This window comes from Rhinolophus hipposideros (assembly GCF_964194185.1).
Source record: "Rhinolophus hipposideros genome assembly, chromosome: 6".
Classification (NCBI taxonomy): Eukaryota; Metazoa; Chordata; class Mammalia; order Chiroptera; family Rhinolophidae; genus Rhinolophus; species Rhinolophus hipposideros.
The window spans coordinates 53475266-53495364 of NC_138052.1; the positions used below are offsets into that span (position 1 = coordinate 53475266).

The 20099-nt window shown below is 37.1% G+C and overlaps 1 protein-coding gene across 32 annotated transcripts in view; it reads left to right on the top strand.

The window, feature by feature from the left end:
- The window catches only part of OSBPL6 (oxysterol binding protein like 6), a 184098-nt gene that overhangs the window by 134539 nt on the left and 29460 nt on the right, over positions 1–20099 (top strand). For 9 of the 32 annotated variants that reach the window (XM_081052458.1, XM_081052483.1, XM_081052480.1 and 6 more), the window contains 5 exons: positions 1117–1249; positions 8630–8733; positions 9662–9754; positions 14125–14199; positions 19507–19672. In XM_081052458.1, coding sequence (XP_080908584.1) covers positions 1117–1249; positions 8630–8733; positions 9662–9754; positions 14125–14199; positions 19507–19672 — 571 coding nt within the window. Of the gene's footprint in view, positions 1–1116; positions 1250–8629; positions 8734–9661; positions 9755–14124; positions 14200–14672; positions 14718–19269; positions 19673–20099 lie in introns of those variants that run through there. The other 23 variants (XM_081052485.1, XM_081052487.1, XM_081052488.1 and 20 more) reach the window with 6 other exon arrangements.

Here is a 20099-nt window from a genome sequence, read left to right on the forward strand (position 1 = left end):
ATATTTAATTCTTGGTCCTTTCAGCTTCTGCCTGCATCTTTGGCACAGAGTGTCAAGAAGTGATGCATTATTTTCATCCCTTTTTCAATTTATTAAATAACTTGGGTGATATCCAAGAACGGAGAGCTGAAACCAAATCCTCACCCACTGTTTGATTAAGAAAGCTCTTCAACGCTGGTTTTTATAGAAGATCTATTGCCCTAGTTACGAATGACATACCTCTAAGCTCTAACTCGGTGAAAAATTCCCATTACATTTATCAAAATGCAATAAAGTCCGAGAAGAGCTTTTTATCACTTTGCTTGCATTCTAAATATCAAATTATGAGACTCCTGAATGTTAATTGATTTGTCGCCCTGTGTGCGTAATAAATAAGTCTGGGTTTGCTAAGTGTGCACATCATTCACTTCATAAGGATGTAGAAGCTACACAACCAGTTGTAGTTGAATATTAAAGTCAAATACGGAGTTTTAAACTTGTTTCAGATTTGGGGGGAAATAAGTTTCTGCTTTTTTCAGAGTGTTTACTGTATTCACTTTAGTGTCCACATACTTCCTACAACCTTATTTTACATACAGTGCCTTTGAATGGAAAGTCTATCAGCTATAGATAATAGTAACTTCCCAAGACTGCCTTTTTTGTGTTATAATTTTCAGTATGCATCCAAAGCGTTGCAAGGTTGCTTGATGGTAGATAATGTACAGTATTTAGGAATCACTTGTGGCTGATCATAGGGCACAGAGAGCTTTCGGAAAGGAAAAGCCTTCAATCGTGAGTTGAGTCTGCAATAGACACGTGCCAATACAACTTACTGAGTAATTTAATATTATTGGGAATTTGAGTTGGTCGATCCTTCTGAGTGTGAGATATAACATACTTGAATGTTGTCCCTTTCATTGTATAATGGAGATAGCAACTTAATGAGATGTCGGCCTTGATGATCTTTGGCTTCACTGAGCACCTGCCTCATTTAGCCAAGAGGCGTCTCCATATTTTAGTGTGCCCTTTCTTCCTTTCTTTTGTAGTGTCACTTTGAGGATACTTGTATTTTTAAAAATCACTTAGATGTACTGTCCCTGCTTAACCAGACACTTCAGTTCTTTTTGTTCATTGTAGGTGCAACCAAACAGCTGTCAGTGGGAGTCCCCTTTACCGTGCAGCAACAGCCTCCCTGCAACCTGCACGACCGGCCCGAGTAAAGTGGCAGCCTGGTTACAGGACTCGGAAGAAATGGACAGGTGTGCGGAAGGTTAGTTCTTGCCCAGGGTGGGCTATCAGAATAAACCAAGAAACAGAAGCAAAAGAGGTGAATTTTGGGTGCTGCACCTGTCACCCCCAAGCCCCTTGATTGCCTCAGCCTTTCTTGTTTCTTATTTTTATACACCAGCTCCTTCTCCCTCCCACAACTAGCTTCCTACCTGTCAGTTCTGCACCCTCATAACTACTGACTCGACTTTCGCCCTGAGCCTGACTTCCACCCTCTTCAGCCTTCTCATCTCCTCTTATTACCAGGTCTCTCGTGGCTTTGTTAGCCTCCCACTGCCCAGAGCCTGAGGGCAGTCACAGGGAGGAGTGCTGCCTCAGGAGCACCCTCCACCCTCACTCCTTGGCTCTGTGCTAGGTCTCTTCCATAGCTGCCTTCTCTGCTGCTCCATCCATCTCACCTGTGGATGACATTGCTTATAATAAATGGCAATAGAATACTGCATCTTATATCCATAGTTACCTGTTAGTGCTGTTCCACTAGGGATCAGTTATTAAATATTCTGAACCAATACACGAGTCCCTCCCTCTGCCATCTCTGAGTCTCTTAGTCAGAAATTTTTTCGCTTTCTGTAATTAACCTGAGCACGTTGGTCCAGACTGTATCCACAGACCATTTTCATTCTATAAGACAGTTTTCACTTACCTTCAAATGCGAGAAAAACAAAGATAACATAGAAAGTATACACCTAGTAAGACTAAATTGATTTAATTTTTAAAATTATATGAGATGTTGGGCCTAACTTTCTTGATATTAAGTGTTTTTTCTTTTATGAAATTATGGTGAAAGTCAATGTTAGATTTTTTTTTATGTCCTCACTTAGAAAAAATGAAATTTGGCGATCTTTGTTGATTCCCAACCAAAACAAAACAAAACAAAACAAAACAAAACAAAAAAACTTTTTGTGTGTGTGAACTCAAAGTCAGCAGCATTTTTATTAGCCCTCTATATATCCCAAACTGAATTTTTATCTGAAAATCTGATCTTAAGAGGGATGTGATATTCATGAAGCGTGGTGTGTCCAGCAGACATTCTGGCTTTTACTTGAATATAGTCACAAAACACACAGACATTACTTTGACTCTGTTAATTTCAGGTTGGGGAAAGAAGCTGAATCTCACTTTCCTAGAGCTCTTCGGGTTCGCCTATAGCAGCAGTTGTAGACTTTCAGCCTCCCCTCTCATTTCTGCAGCCTGACACTCACTTGGGGCATTTAACCTGGCTTCTTCCATTGCTGAAAAGATTGAGACTGTTCACTGGGGCAAAATCCACTCATTTCACCAGAATGCATAGACATCGGCCTTGATACCAAGAAGCATCTGACTGGTGGGGGAATGCATTTGTCTCCCCGTGTGCTGCTTCACAATACTTTGTGGCCCATCCCTTGTGTCCTCTGTCCAGTGTCAGCAGTGACCCTCCTTCTCCCCATCCTGACTGCTTTCCCTGTATCCTCTATCCTGTGATTCTGTTCTCCTTCAGTATTTAGTGCAATCATTACTACCTCCTCTCTTGGGAACAACCTGTCTTTCCCTCTTCACTCATTCCTGCTGTCTGCCCATAAACTCTGTCCTCTCCCTGAATTCGATTTTACCTTTTTTGTTCTATGGAAAAAGCATTCTTGGTAGCAGGGGCCATCTGATTTCTACTGTATTCTCAGGCCTCATCCTTGGACCTGCCCCGCAGAACCTTCTCCAATGATCCTCCTCCCTTCAGCTTCATGAAGTTTTCCTTTTCTTCCAACGCTGCTGCTCTGCTTTCCTGGGATTCTCCTCTGGCCAACCTTAGTTGTGGGGATAATCAAGATTCAGTCTTCTGCTTTCTGCTTCAATAATAGTAACTACATTTTATTTGGTGCTCATTATAGGCCACACACCAAGTTAAGCACTTCACACATAGGATTTTCTATAAAACTTCACAATAGCACCAAGCAGGGATTATGAATCATATTTTTATAGATAGGGAAATCAAAGCTCAGAGAAGTCAGGTAACTGGTCCATGTTATACATCAAGTACTTGGACGCGCTAGAGGGCCAACCCAGGCCAACTTGATTCTAATGACTGCTGTGTGCTTTAGAGATGATAGACATGCTCATAATTTCAATTGAAAGCTCTATTTTTAAAATTTTTCAATTACAGTTGACATTTAATATTATTTTATATTAGTTTCAAGTGCACAGCCTACTGGTTACACAATTTACGAAGTGATCCCCTTGACTAGTCTAGTACCCACATGACACCATACATAGTTTTCACCATATTATTGACTATATTTCTCATGTTATACCCTACAGCCCCGTGATTATTTTGTAACTACCAATTTGTACTTCTTAAACCCTTGACCCTTTTCACCCACCCCTCCCAACCCCGCTCCCATCATTTTGTTCTCTTTATCTGTGAATCTGTTTCTGTCTTGTTCATTTTTTCTGTTCTTAAGATTCCACATGTAAGTGAGGTCATATGGCATTTGTCTTTGCCTGTCTTATGTCACTTACCATAATACCCTCTAGGTCCATCATGTTGTCACAAATGGTAAGATTTCTTTCTTTTTTATGGTAGAGTAATATTCCATTGTTTATATGTACCACCTCTTCTTTATCCAACCATCTATTGATGGGCACTTAGGTTGCTTCCATATCTTGACTATTGGAAATAGCATTGCAGTGAACATATGTGTGCATATCTTTATAAATTAGTGTTTAGGATAAAATTGCTATTTTGATGATGATAGTGTTGATGGTAGTAGTTTGGTGGTGCTGCTGATGGTGTTGATGGTGGTGCCACTGCTGTTGGTAATGGCAGCATTGGTGGTGATGGTGGTGGTGGTGGCAACTAATACTGTGTTTCCCTGAAAATAAGACCTAGCCAGACAATCAGCTCTAACGCATCTTTTGGAGCAAAAATTAATATAAGACCCAGTCTTATTTTAATATAAGACCGGGTATAGTATGATATATAATATAATATAATATAATATAATATAATATAATATAATATAATATAATATAATTATTACAGTACAATATAATATAATATAATTATTACAGTACAATATAATATAATATAATATAAAATACTGGGTCTTATATTAATTTTTGCTCCAAAAGACACATTAGAGCTGATTGTCCAGGTAGGTGTTATTTTCGGGGAAACACGGTAGGTATTGGGCACTTCCTATGTGACAGGCATGATTCTGGGTGTTTTATATATATGAACTCCTCTTAATTCTGTCATAGCAATGAGAAAACTTTAGGTACACAGAAGTTAGCTCACACACCAAGATCACACAGCCAGTAACAGTGCGCTGGTAATTCAAACTCAGGCAGTCTTACTCCAAAGCATATACTTTTAATCACTGCACCGCATTCTTCTCAAAAAGGCTGAAAATCTTTAAATCTCAGATCTCTGTATCCCCCCTCTGCTACATTCCCACTGCCTCACCTTGCCATTGGCCCTTTCTGTCTATATGTTCATCTCTCCCCTTCTCCGCCTATCTGAATCCAAATTCTCTGTCTCCGCCCTGAAAATGGTCCTAATCCCGGACTTCCCTGTTTCTGTCAGTGCTGCTGTCATAACCACCCCTGAAACCTTAATGTCATCTTTGATGTTCCCACCCTGTTCATCCAGCTGAGACTGAATTGTGTTATTTCTTTGACAACATCCCCCTTCTCCCTTCCCCCCATCTACCCTTCTTCTCAAATTCTAGTTCTGCTTTCCTGACTCAAGCCTGCTATTTGCCCAGTCTCTGGGCAGTCACACAGCCTCCTGATTGGTACTCTTGCCCTCAGTCTCTTGCTCTGCTGTTCCATCTCTTCCAGAGACTCATGGGAAATTACTATTCATGCACGTTTGCAGCGCTTAGTGGGCATTGTTCCATTGCACTCAGCCATGAGACATAGGCATTCCTGTCATCCCCACTTTGCAGATAAGGAAAGTGCAATGCATGGAATTTGCCCAAGATTATGCAGCTGCCCTGATGGAGAGGTTGGGGCTCCAGCCAACCCATGTTTGACTAACCCCAAAGCCAATTCTTTGTCCAGGACATAATGTTCCCTCAAGACTGATGATGTTCCTTAAAATAGCTTTTATGCAAAAATCCCTTCAAGTGGTTCTCCACGGGTTCTGGGGTTTTCATCCAAACTCCTTAGCCCAGCATTTAATATTCAGCTTTCAGTTATCTGGCCTTACCTACCCTTTCAACTTTGCCTCCCATAGGCCCAACTAAACTTATTTGCTGTCTCCTGAACATGCGTATTCCCACTTCTATACCTTTACACAGGTTGTTTTTCTCTACCTACAGTGACCTCTCTGCCCTTCTCCACATTCCTATTTTGTTGAATTCTTTCCATCAATCCTCCAGACCCAGACAAGTTTCCACTGTCTCTTTGAAGTCTGCTCTGATGACCTCAAACCACATTCCTAAACTACCACAGCACTTTTTCTTTTCCTTTTTTTTTTAATCTATCCTGATTATTTCACAGAGATTTTCCAATATTGAGTTGAGATTGGTTGCATCTCAGGAATCCATCATGTAACATCTTCTTGAACTCAGAACATATATGAGCTATAGTTCTAATACTTAAGTGGCTAGTTATTTGTGGATCTAGACTAATATCAATCCAGATCTTCAAAAGTATGTAAAGGAATTGCTTGACTCTTGGAAAACACTTTTTTTCCATAGAAACAAATGTTAGATTAGTATTCTGTATGCCATCTTTACATACCAGTATATGTCATCATTAAAAATGGGTACATAAAGTTCGATATACATATTATTTATTGTGTTCATTTTTTTTTTTTACCAGGACATAAATTCCATGAATCTTACGTGGTTGCTATATTATTCCCTGTGCTTAGAACTGTGCTGGTTACACAGTGTCTTCCCAATCAATGGTACCTAAATGAAATAATAAATGGATAACTCTGGAAATACCTTAACTTATTTAACCATTCCACAGTTTTACTATATGTTTCTTTTTGGAACAAGGTAGGGCATGATGAGAAAAGCAAGTGAACTGCTAGAGACTTAAGTCTTTAATTTTTCACTGTTGTAAACAATCTCAGTAGTTCTTTCTTGATAATTTTTACTTTTTCCCAGTTTCTAAAATTAGATTTAATCTCAATTTAATGAAATTCTAGAGTGTTCTCTTTTAAAAGGTATTTGTATTGTCTTGGGCAAATCTTTATAATCCTTATATACAGCCAGATATTTAGGCAAGCAGTGAAATCCTGCTGAAGATTTCATGTCTTCCATATTTTTCTTCCATATTTTAAATGATAGAAGTGACAGGAATGATGCAGCTTATTCTAAGTTAAGGTCCTAGCAGTGTGATTAAACTTAGTGTGACCAATAGTCCTTAGAGACCATTTTTGGTTTTCATAGAATTTCTCATCTACCATTTCAGTTGCTACTCTAAGTAAGAAAGGTATGAGAAGTAAATCTTAATATCAACACTTGTCCGGCTGCGACTGAAAAATGTAAAATAAATCAATGTCTCCCTAATCAACTGACTTGTGACTCCCCAAGTGTTTGGTCCTTTGCCTTGAATTGAGTTCATTCACAAAGTTCTCTTTCTATTCTGTTAAGAAGGGTTTTAAGACCCTTGGATGCCTATGCTACCTACATACACCATTTGTGTAGAATAATCACGATTATTAAGAAGTATGATTGTAATATTTACTAGATAGAAGGCTCCAAGGATAGATAATGTTGGACAATGTCTCCACCAGCACGATGTTTTATGATGTCATTTTGTTATTTAAAAGGCGAGTTAAAATGTAGGTCCCTTCTAGCCACCTTTTTTCTCCTCTTCCCTCTAACCCCATCCTTCCTTCTTTGCACTACTTTTCTCCCTCATTTCTTCTCTTTCATCTTCTGTACTTTCTCCAGTTCTGAGCCACTTTACCTTGTTTTCTCCATAGGGAAGGAGATGGGGCATACATAAGTGCTGACTCCCTGAAAGGGGGTGAGAGGGATGGTAGAAGCGCACTGGCCTTGGCAGTACTCTCTTTCTGCCACCTCCGTTGGGTGGTTCCCTCTCTAAAGGAATTTAAAGGCCATTTGTGGCCAAGAGTTCCCTGAGAGAACAACAGCAGCATTTGACCAGCTGACCTGGGTTCCACCTTGAGGCACATGCTGCTAAGAGGATGGACCTAGATGTGGCCTGGCCTCCAGATGACTTGCTCTGCATGTTTCTCAGTCCTATATAAAGATTCTCACAGTCGTTACCTCTCTTTTATTTTCTATTCACAAAAATGTCAAATGATCCCCCAAACACAACTATCTATGTTACTTGACCCAGCTAATCTTTAGTTATATTTAATGGTGATATTTTGCTGCCTATACCATATTCATAACAATTCAGATCTTTGAGATTTAATGAGAAACGAAGATAATATAAATGAAATTTTCACCCACTGCCACAAAAGTAGAAACAATCACTTTATAATTATACAGCTTTATCCACATTGCCCGTTGCGGTCTCTTTATAGACGTTACACGCGCAAGTCGTCCCGTAGCTGAGAGCCATATTCTAAATGTTTACTAAGTAAATAATACTAATAACTCAGTATAAATGCTAATAATACTAGTGATAAACACTAATACTACTAAATTAGTAAAATAATACTAATAACTTGACTTATTTAATTTCACATACTAAAGGTCAATTTTTTGTGATAGTTCATTATGCAGCTCTTAAAAAAGTTCTTATTCAAATACACCAAAAAATTAAAAATAAAATTAAAAGTCATTTTTTCATTCTAAGCAATTCAAACAGGATGAGTTTCATGCCCACATGCTGCGGCTGCTGCTGGGTCAGTGTTTATCATAGCATCTCTTAATAGATTTTAAAGAAAGCATTCTCTGCCACACACTTAGTAAGCTAAATTATAGATAAACACGTTCGTCTGACTTTGTAGTCCGCGTTATTTTTCTGAACTTGACTTTGACTCCATCCAAATTCCAAGCAGCCACCTTGTAAACTATTTTGGGAGCAGGCAGACAGGTTTCTACCGTAAAACCATGCAGTTGCTGAAGTTCCCTTGAGTGTGCCATTGATGTGTCAAGGGCCACCTGAACAGGAAAAGGAACACACACAATTTGACTGAGATTTTAATGGCTCTCTACACTAATAGCTATTAATTTGAATGAGAGGGTTTGAAGTCATCTAAAAATAATCAGCGGTTTTATGGTTCTAAACCAGGGAAGTGACCTTTTTCTTTCATGTGCCAGTATCATCATTATAAATATAAACACGGATCTGCCTAATCATTTTTGCCGTAACTTGGATTACCTCCCTTTTATTACCACCACCACACTCCCTGCCCAGTTCTAATATATTTTTATTTCTGACTTCTATTTATTAGACCTTGCACACTGCCAATCAAACCTCGTGGAACTTAGCAAACTCCTGCAAAATTTGGAAATACTTCAGAGAACTCAGTCAGCACCTAACTTTACTGACATGCAGGTAAACATATCACTGCTGCTGGTAAAAAGACCAATTTTTTACTGGATTGTTCTGTGAATATATAAAGTGACGTTTAAAGGGAAATAACTATAATATATATTAGTTTATATTCTGGAGTTATTCTTAACATTTTTTCATCTAGGTGTCGTTAAGATGTGTTAATTAAGATGTCTATTTTGAAATATTTTACATATAAATACATACTAACTAGAAGAAATAAAAGTCTGAATCATTCTTTCATGTTTGTGTTACATTAGAAATGATAGCTCTGAAGATATAGATACTCTAAGAACTACGGTGTTTCCCCAAAAATAAGACCTAGCTGGACCATCAGCTCTAATGCGTCTTTTGGAGCAAAAATTAATATAAGACCCGGTCTTATTTTAATATAAGACTGGGTATATATAATATAATACAATATAATACCAGGTATAACATAACATAACATAATATAACATAACATAACATAACATAACAAACATAACATAACATAACATAACATAAAACATAACATAACATAACATAACATAACATAACATAACATAACATAACATAACATCAACTAACATAACAAACACTGGGTCTTATATTAATTTTTGCTCCAAAAGATGCATTAGAGCTGATGATCCGGCTAGGTTTTATTTTCGGGGAAACACAGTATTATCATCTTTTCATGTACAGAAAAAATGCTAAAGGTTTCGAATCCTGTTTTCATTTTGTATAGCAGTAAAATTTATTTTATGATTAAGTTCTTGTCTCTGCTTTTAATACCCGTTATGCATCAGATGTACCTTTCTCTCCCAGCTGGTTTGCTTTAGGTATCTAACAATGATTCTTCACTAACTTGTTTTGTTCTCTTTGTCTATAACTGTACCATCTGTGTGAACTTAATAATACTTTGTTGCTTTTAACTATTTGTGTAATGTAGGCTAACTGTGTAGATATTTCAAAGAAAGACAAGCGGGGCACAAGACGATGGAGAACAAAAAGTGTCAGCAAAGATACAAAAATACAACTGCAGGTACAGACTTTACTTTTCCTTCATTCATATGTTTACATACTTTTATAGTCTTTGTATGTCAGTTTATGGAAGTTAAAAAGTTTACAGCAGCTTAACTTCTTTAAAGCCAGTGCTTTTCAGACTGAGTTATCTAAAATAGTGGGAAATTTATTCTTACTCTTGCATAAGTCAAAGTTATTTAAAATGCAGGTTATAGTTATTTAATATGAATGCAAAGTAACATTTTCATTCTCAATTATAACCTTTGAACCATTAAAATATATTTTAACAAAAATCACATTAAAAATCTCATCCATTAAACATCCAATGGGTTGTAATCAATATTCATTTATGTGTACTAGATCTTAAAAGAGCCTTTTATGTGTTAGCTTTGTCCAAACTTTTATCTATCAATAAAAGAGTGAGGGCTGCAGTAGATTCTAAATCAACAAACTTGGGATCTAGTGTAATCACTCTGATTTCCTGGCAGTGTAATTTCATGTATTTCTCTTAAATTTTCTGGGCTTCTATTTGCTCCTCAGTAAAGTGAAGGAGTTAATGTAATGATCTCTGAATTCCCTTTCAACTCTAAAATCCTGTGATTCTACAAAAATAGATGTTATGTGGCCATCAACAATCACTTTTAAAATCTGAATTAAAGTATTAATGGCTCATAATAAATTACTTGAAATTTATTTTGAATAAGTTATTTATTTGAAATTAGTGATTTTAAAGTTTAAAATAAGATCCTGTTGTTATTTTATTGCAATGATACTAGATATGGTAGATGCCTAAAACCTCTTATATCATAAATTATATTACTTTCAGATCCTTAAACTGGAATCTCTCTCTACTTCTCCAGTACTAGTTGTGTATTATAAAGGACTCCTACCCTGCACAATCAGAATTAGACTTATGACTTTGCTTTTCTTTCTATTGCACTATAAATCAATTTATATTCAAATACAAAGGTGAAGGGAACTGCTTTTCAAAATTCCTCAGTGTCTTCTGAATAAATAACAATAATTCTTTAATTCTGACTGTACTGATAACATTTTTTGTGTTGTGATTCTGAATATGTAACTAACAATCGCTTTGTTGTTTTGCTTGCTAAGCTGCTGTATTTGTAAATAATTTTTCATAACCACTAAATATCCATGGTTTTATTATTTAGTATGTCCACATTCTACAAACACGTTTTTTATGTTCCTTTGTTCAATATGTGTTTTCCTCTCTATTTGGAAAATTAATATTGTGGAGACAAATGGGCCAAATGACTTCACAAGAAAATTACCTGAAATTGCTTTTGGCAGTTTCATTTGTTTTGAGCATGTGATTGTCTAGTTTTGTGGCTGTGTTTTTTAAAGCATGGCATCTATGGTTAATATAGAAAAGAACCATTATAAAACTAAATTAAAGAAGGCCAGAATCATAAGAACATATGCATTTGTGATTAGATATGATTTCAGTCTTGTTTTTATAAGGTATGCCATTGAACAGATTCCTGTTCATAGCAGTTGCCTTGAATTGATTGGTTATCAGTGAGTCTGAGTACAACGCTCTTTGCCACCCTGCTGTGGCCAGGAGGCCAGCCATGGTCCCCATATTGGTCAGTTTTTTCTGCAGGAAACAGAATGCAACTCTGAATAGCCCACCTAGTTACAGGCTATGCTTTTCAGTGTGCAGAGAGTTCATGAGGATTTTTTTCTTAAGCCATCAGAAGAAATTATTCAAAAAGCAGGAAAATATTCTTCATTCATACTCCTGCAACATTTTTGGGTGGCTTATTTTTAAGTTTTTATTTATGCTGTTTTGCTTTGTTTTTGTTTTGCCAAAAAAAAAATGACCCTTATGGTTCTAGTTTAATTATTTTTGAAGGAAATTGAAATCAGCTCATCCCCACACTCAAAGAAAACTTTAAACTTTTAAAAGTAGGAGATTTTGTTGTACCTCCAAGTGGAAATAAAAAGACTTGGGGTTGGCAGTAACCTAATCATTCCCAGAGAAACCCCCCTTCCACATGGACTGGTAAAAGAAAAGGTATGGTAAGAGAAATGCTGCAGAATTTGGTACCATCCCTGGACCTTTTCTGCTCACTCAAACCAACAGGCCTTCCAAGTTAGGATCCCTCATTCTCTATGACAGAAATTACTTGGAAGTTTCTGCAACATGTGCACTTGGCTGGGGAATCATTAAATCAGACAGGATTGACTATGACCGGTATAAATGTTATTACTCATCAGTATTTTACTGGCAGAGAGATAGAACATTTATTTGTACTGTAGTGGATTAAATATACCCACCATCTTCTCCCACCCTAATGTGCAGGTTTTTCCCTCCTGTTTTAAATATTTCTTGACAATGGGAATTCCATCTGATGGTACCAAGTACTTATTTGTTTTGAGCCCATAATCATCTCACTACTTGAACCACTTTCTCTGATGGTCATTGTTGCAGCCAACTTGAAAGACCTGTAGTGAGTGGCTCATTTTTTATTTCCTCTGTTGTTTGTAACTTTCAGAATACCAGCCATTTTTGCAGGAACCTAGACTATCTGGTGGTGGTGGTGGTGGTGGTGGTGGTGGTTATTGTTACTGCTGTTGTTTTTACTGGTGTTTTCACTGAACTTTGCATTCAGCATTCTGTAGCAGTTACCATTTTGAAGCAATTTTAAAACAGATTGTTTAAAATATAGACCTCAGGAAAGTAAAAATGAACATGTTATACTGGATGTTTGATTGCTTATTCTTGCATAGGTTAGATTGTGTTATTGATTTGAATGTGAAGGTTAAATTTTGGACCTGTGTGGCCATATTTCCAGTAGAAACCGTTGGGAAGCTAGCCTCAAGAATCCATTATGCAACTCACTGAAGGCAACATTTGTCCTAGAAGACTCTGTGGAGATTACTTTTTAGAAAAGGGACTTTTTTTCCCCCAAACTTCAAATTTTCTCATTCTGTTAAAAATCTCAGTATCATCATTGTACAGTAACAATTGGGCTGTGTTTTAAATGACGTAGAGAAAGGCAATAAGAGAATAATTTTTAAAGGGTTGCGAAAGAGAGAGCTGCTAGATTTCCTGTGTTGCATACAGCATGAATTAAATAACCAGATCCTTAGTTGTTGGACGGAATGAGGAATCGTAGGAAGTATGGAGTAGCAGAGAAATGATCTGATGTCATTCATGTGTAACTATCCTAGATCTCACAGATGCTCAAATTACCTTGTAGGGTCAAAATAAGTTATTCCTTCTTTTTTACTATATTAAATATACGGGGATTTTGTATAGAAAAATTTTTGGTGGAAAACAAATTATGTATGTGCATATATAATAAGCATAAGATTTATGAAGAAGATTTATGAAGATGAAAGAGAAATGTAAATGTAATTTGGCAAATATAAAGAGAATTAGAGAAACAAGAATTTTAAATATTTTTCTGTTGTTCCAAAAATATTAAAGCAGTCTTGCTGTTTTTTCTCAATCTGAACTGTTAGGTGACTGTTAAGTACATCTCAGTTAATTGGAATTGAAGTTATTGTTCACAACCATAAAGAGTCAGGATCTGTCAAATAGAGGCAGAGTTGAGTGGTGAGAAGGAAATGTCCTTATCCCTTAATTCCATTCACCAAGAAGGAAAAAAAAAGAAAGACAGCTCAAGGATTCTTCTACTGGTTTATGCATAGGTGCACATCACTGAATGAAATCTATGCTTGCGTAGTTGATTTTTGTAGGCATTGTCCCCACACACTGATAAAATTGAGTTCTTCTTATGCTGTGGAGATTAATTTCCTCCGTGGAAAATTCATCAATTTGAAAATCCCAACACCCTTCATTCCTAATGTTGAATCCCAGAGAGCATTATAGGAGGGGACTAAATGGGGAGTTGAAGATTCCTGCTACCCTTCCCCTTACTTTTTCCTCCCAGCAAGAAACAAAAAACATTCTGCATTACAACCTGTTCATTTTAGCTTTCGCATATATTTATTTAATCACTTTTTTCTGAACTTAGTTTTTCTTTGCTTCCATTTATTGAATGCCTTAGACTTCATATATTAATAACATGAGATTGCATGAATAAAACAGTATGCAAATTTATTTTACCTTGAAATCTCAAGCTATTCGTCAATTCACACTTTTCCATCTCCTTTTGGGGTGGGTTATATTTAGCAAATAGACTTATGTGTTTGGGTGACCTGTGATGAGAATGATGAACTTTTCCCACAGTCTGAATGCCCCTTCAAGCTCTTTTTAATGCTAAGAATGGGGGAAAGTCAACTTCAGTTAAAAATTCTCCCTCTCCATTGTCTGATTCTCTTTCGTCCTCCCATATCCTGTCCGCTCTCCCTCATCCCATGTTTTCTCCTCCCTCTTCTTCTCTCATTCCCTGTCAGGAAGGGCCATCTGTGAAGGGCCAGTTCAGCACAATTCGGCGCCGGCAGAGGCTAGCGGCAGCAGTGGCTACAACAGTGAGTGGATTTCAATCTCAAGTGGACATTTAACAAGAATGAGAAACTGTGTATGAGTGTCACCTCCTCTGTCCTAATGGTGCCACTTGTGTGTGACACCATCAACTGTGACCCACTCCTGTGTTGGCATAGCTTTCGCATGTTCTCTGGCTGCCTTTGCATGGCAGGAGTTGCATATGGGTATGGGTGTTTGTGATGGAAAACTATTATGTCATCCAGGTGTCTCCTTCTACTATCAGTTAAGAAATACTGTAAATTCAAGGTTGTGAAGCTGAGTACAGCTCCCTGTAGTGTGGGATTTCCTTAAATAATACTGGGTTTGTGGGGTGGGGGACGGTTTTGTTTTGTTTTGTTTGTTTTTTGGGTTTTTTTTGTTTTGTTTTATCATACTGCTATTGGAACCTTTGCTAACTGATTTGTTTTTCGAAGAAAAGTCATGTTACTACAGACATAAATTGTGCTTTTTTTTGTAGCAATGTGACTATTTGAACAGGATGTGAGAATAAAGAAATGAGAGGGTAAGAAAAGGTGAATTTTGATGTCATCTCTAAATGGCTACACAAATTACACTTAGCAAGGGAAAATTGTTTTCTGGAAGGAATATTGAGCTGAAAATCAGAAAATAGAGGGTGGAAAGGAGAAAAACCGCAAAGTTAAATGGTGTTTTGTCCATATCCAGAGGTTGGTTTGGTTTTGTTTTTTAAGAGAAAATAGGATAGATATTAGGAGGGTAGAGGAAGTATTGAGATAAATAAGGTAAATAACCAAAATTTCAAATTGAATGGAAGGTATTTAGAATAGTGAACTGTCTGTGTGGAACACAAAATAGAACATGGAAATACAAGAATCCTTTGCTGGATAAAAGTAAATCATAATCTTTGTTTAGTCATGACATCCTATCGACTTTTTTCAATATGAGTACTGAGTTAATAGCAATCATGGATATTAGTTTTTTGGCTGTTAAATAATATTTCCTAACTTAACAACAGGCTTACTCTTGCTAGAGGTGGAGTATATTTTAAGATCGGAATTGCTGAAAACTATAAAAAGGTTTTGGTTCCATTGTAGGAGAATGAATACTGTTGTAAGGATTGTTGGTTTTCTACTTTATGATTGGCAACTGACTCTTGCATTTTATCTGGGTGCTCGCTGCATTATTTGAGAAACAGAATTGCTTCTGATTATGAAATGAACTACTGACTTGGAATTTATTAGGAAACTGACTTTTTAGCTCACATTTTGTGAACATTGGAACAAATTATTGAAGTGGAATTTATGGCTAATGTATAACTTATACAGGTGTGAAATGCAGGCATGTGACGACTACATGGTAACAGTTTCTGACAATAGATACACGTGTAATCAGTTACATAATTTTTAAACGTTTGTAATCTTTTATTTATAAGTGAAGAAATCAAATGATTATTAGAGAATAATATTGCAGTATGGAAAGGAAAGGTCAATCATTGTACGAAAACACTAAAATTTCCTAAATAATGTCCTTCTAGGATGGCATGTAGGGAAGTGAATGTGTTTCTACTGTGTTCATTTTTTAATTGCAGATACAGATAAGTGAATATAATAAAACTGGGGTTAGAACCTATTTGAATAGAATGGGTTTATATTTTAAAAATTGAGAACAGAAGAGAAAGTCCTTTTAAAAAAAAGAAAGTATTAATGCCCACCTCCCAGGTAGCTGTGACCACAGAAATTAAGAATAACTTAGATGCATCTAATCAGAAAAGCTATTGGCAACATTTAGCAATGAATTTGAAAATAACTGGGGGGAATTATTACTGTCACCCCTCTAGGATTTATAACTTTAACTCCACACCAGAGCATAGCAACATCTAGCATTCCTTGGCCCCCTCATCCATATCTCAGTGACCTGACACTGGTGACCCAGCCCCCTGTTTCTTTTACCTCAGTTCTTTTACCCTAGTTCTCCTTATTTCCCAGTCCTTCCTCTTCCCCAAATTAAAGCTATTCTACACGGTGTGAGCCTATCCTATCCTGCTAGTACCTTTTACCTATAATTCTTCCAATGACTCCTAGTCACTTACTTTCTTTGCCCATCCGGGTATCTGGCGCAGCTGAGATTACTCACAAAGAAAAGTGCACACAAGGAGAGGTTTCAGAGATTTATTCTTATCGATCCTTAGCACTAACATCCAAATGGTCCTGTTGCAACATCAGCCAGACTCAACAGAATAGGGGGTTTGAAAATAGAAACACCGGCCCCTCCACAAGGACAAACCCTAAAAATCCCAATGCAATCAGTACTCCCCATGAAGATGCCTGCACGTGTAGTACAGAATAACAGCTGCGGGGCACTTTTCACATTGGCTCCATGAGTCATATACACTTAGATGTGCTCTTTTTCATTCACGGTTACCATTGCTGAATTTCAGTGCCACTAGTTCCACTGTCCATCCACGTCTCTTTTAACTTATTTATAGACGGGTGTTAAAAGCATCTCCTAACATCACCATTCCAAACTAGTTAATGGTACCAGAATGTTTCTGAATCAGGCTTCCTCCATGTCACAGGATTTCCAGGAACCTTGGATTTTGTTCCTGAGTAGGGTGTAAAGGCCACATCCATCATCGAGGGTTCTCAGTACAAACATTGAGAACTGTAGACAGCTCCCACTCCAGCCACCACTGACAGAGAGCTTCGTTACCACTTAAATTTTTTAATCCCATGATACCCTGATTGACAAATAAAAAACTGAGTAAATAAGTCCCCAGGCTGAAGAGATATTCAAGTAGAACGAGATTAATATATCTTACTTTGTAGTCTCAATTTTATTTCATGAATTATTCTATTAAAATGACTCATTCCATATACTTCTTTTAACAACAAGAACAAAAAGATATCGATATAAACATTTTCAGTAGGAAACATATAAAAATTAGTTTTCAATATCCCAGGGGCCTCTCTGATTTCAGTTTGAATGCAGCATTCCAAGTGTCTTTCCCTATGGGTTATGTATACAAATTCACTTTTACTGGTTTAATTGTCAGTTTAAACTTCCTTTATGTTCAAAATATAAATTTATAACTTAGGTTTTTCTTCTCACTGTCTGCTTCCAAATCGTCATAGAGAGGCCATTATCTGAGGGATAACTCTGGGCTCTTGCTGGACTCTCTGGGCCTCCACTGGATCATGTTCTCCCATCGCTCCCTGTCCCCCAGCTGTCAGAGCCACCTCCCTACCCATAAAGCAGAGACCCCTCTCCTACGCCATGCCAGTCCTTGGAATGTTAAAAGCACCTGAGTGAGGTTGGAGACTGGAAAAAATAAATAAATGAATAAATGAATAAATAAATAAATAAATAAATAAATAAATAAATAAATAAATAGAAGCACCTCAGTACAAATAAATCCCTTTTCCCTGATTGTCAACACATATCATTCCCCATCACCAAATACCCACATTCCTTTTTCTTAATGCTCTTCTAGTTCCTTGTATCAGGAAGCATAAGCTTAAATCTGAAAACTCTCTGGTCTACCGATTTCCTCAATTCACAGTCTCTCACCATGATGTGATCTCCTAATCACCACCACCCTTTCCATGGATTCTCTGTGTCCTTCCTAGATGGCTATGGGCTGACTGCTCTTTCTAAATTTTCTAAATTTCTAAAGCATCACCACAGTTAAGGTCAGAACATTTCTGTTTTCAAATATTCTTCCATTTAAATCCCATTCCTCAAAAGACCTCCGTCATTGTTATCACAAAGTTACCTGGATAGAATTCCAACAAGTTATTGAACCCAAGGACACCATTTTCTCAAATGGCTTATCTGCGCTTTTATATCTCTTCTCTGGAACAGCCAGGAGATTAAAAAAAAAAAGTTGTGTCTGATGAGATAAAAACGTTGTTCACATTTTCCAGCCCAGACAACAAATTCTTTGGATAATATACATTATTAGCATGCTTAGCATAGCAGAATTTAGATGGAGAGCTTCGTGCTCATTTCCTTTCCCAGTAAGCCTTGGATATCATTTGAGATAAATAGCTCTCTTCCAGGGCCAAGCTACATCTGAGGAACCCTTGTCCAGTCCCAACTGCCCTTCCTCAGATCCACAAACTGCAGCTTAGGTCAGAATTGTTGGTTCTCTCCAACTGCTCCATCTATTCTTTGCATCTGCCGTGCATGCTGGTTTGTGTTTGTTCTCTGTCTTAAAATATCAGGAAATTTAAAGCAAAATCAAAAAATGAAAAAAACGAAGTGGTTCTGGCATACGTATACATCAGACTAGACGTTGGTTCCTTCTTCCTACAATGTATTTCCTGTTAGATAGAGGATGTGAGTTATGCTTTCATTTATACAAAATTCAGTGAAGGAGTCTTAGGGTCTGGTTCTTGAAGATAATTGAATAAACATCTGTGGATTTAGAATTAGGAGAGGTTACTGGTGATCTGATTTACAAGAGGAATTGATATTGTCATTTTACAAGAATATTGGGTTGACAATGTTTGTAATAGGTAGAACGTTCTAGAAAGAGAGGGAAAAGTGCTTTGCCTCCACCCATCACAAGCCTAGCCCAGATCCAGTCTGGGCAAGGAAGTACTTCTAGCCATTGGGAAAATCTATAGTAATATGACTTTTTTTACTTAATGCTTTTCTATCTTGGCCAGTTCATAAGCCATATTCACATATGTAACAGAGTTGTGTGTAACATACAAAGATAAACTGTAGTGATTTATATAATATATATTTTATTTCCAAATATATTTTGATAAATCAATTTCAAATTCTATTGTGGATCTTTTTAAGCCATTATCATATTTACTATTAAACTATTTATGTCTTATCTAATGGCTATAGAACAAGTAAACCTTTCTGTCCATGCGCCTCTTGAATTTTCACCTGTTCAGTAGGCTAAAACAGAAGTAAGCATAAAAAGTCCTCTGACACACAAGTACCCAGACTTTGTAAGAGAAGATCAGCCATGTCGCAGTTTATACTACTGTTTTCTGCCAGTAATTTTTTTAGAATATAACAGTGGGTTCAGAGCTGAAGCTTATCTGGGAATTATACCTTTTCTTCCTGTCATTCTGTAGTCATCTCTCCCTGTACCAGTGAAAAGCCAGTGAGTCAGCAGCAGACCTAAATCAACTATGGAAAATGAGACTCCTTGCCACCCCGATGCCCTGCAGAATAAATGAGTACTGAGTGTCTCGGAGTGTGTCATCAGAGAGGAATCTATTATTTTGAAGAAGGGAAGAGGTCTTTTCTATGTAAGAGAATGTGAAACTGTGCACTGTTGCTCTTTAATAATTTATATCTTTTCCTTTCAGGTTCCTTTCAGTGCTACCATGTCACCAGTTCGCTTGCATTCCTCCAACCCCAACCTTTGTGCAGATATTGAATTTCAGACTCCCCCTAGCCACCTCACTGACCCTCTGGAAAGTTCAACGGATTATACAAAACTTCAAGAAGAATTTTGTCTAATTGCACAGAAAGGTAACAACAAATCTAAGGTGCCCTTTAGAGAAGCTCTCCTTTGACGAGAGGTTGCCATTTACTCTTTTATCCTTGTCTAGGTAGTCATGGTAGAAAGATTAAATGGTTTATATACTGGCTGGAGCTCTATATACAGAACTCAGCAGGGTATGATGCCTGCTTTTTTGGGAGAACACACATCATAGGATTACAGTTATTGACTGTATAAAGAAAGTGTCACGTTCGGAAGAGAAAAGGAAGAAAGACAAAAAGAGTTATCCCAGGCTGGTCAGGAGACACTGCTAGTCAATGTCTTTTTTTCTTCTTCAGTGTCTTTTAGTTATTTAATACATAATTGTGGCTTATCCTTAGCAAGGAAAAAAGAAGAAATAGACTCTGTTGGAGTCTTTCTCTTTTCTTATTAAACAACACTCATTGATTTTACTGT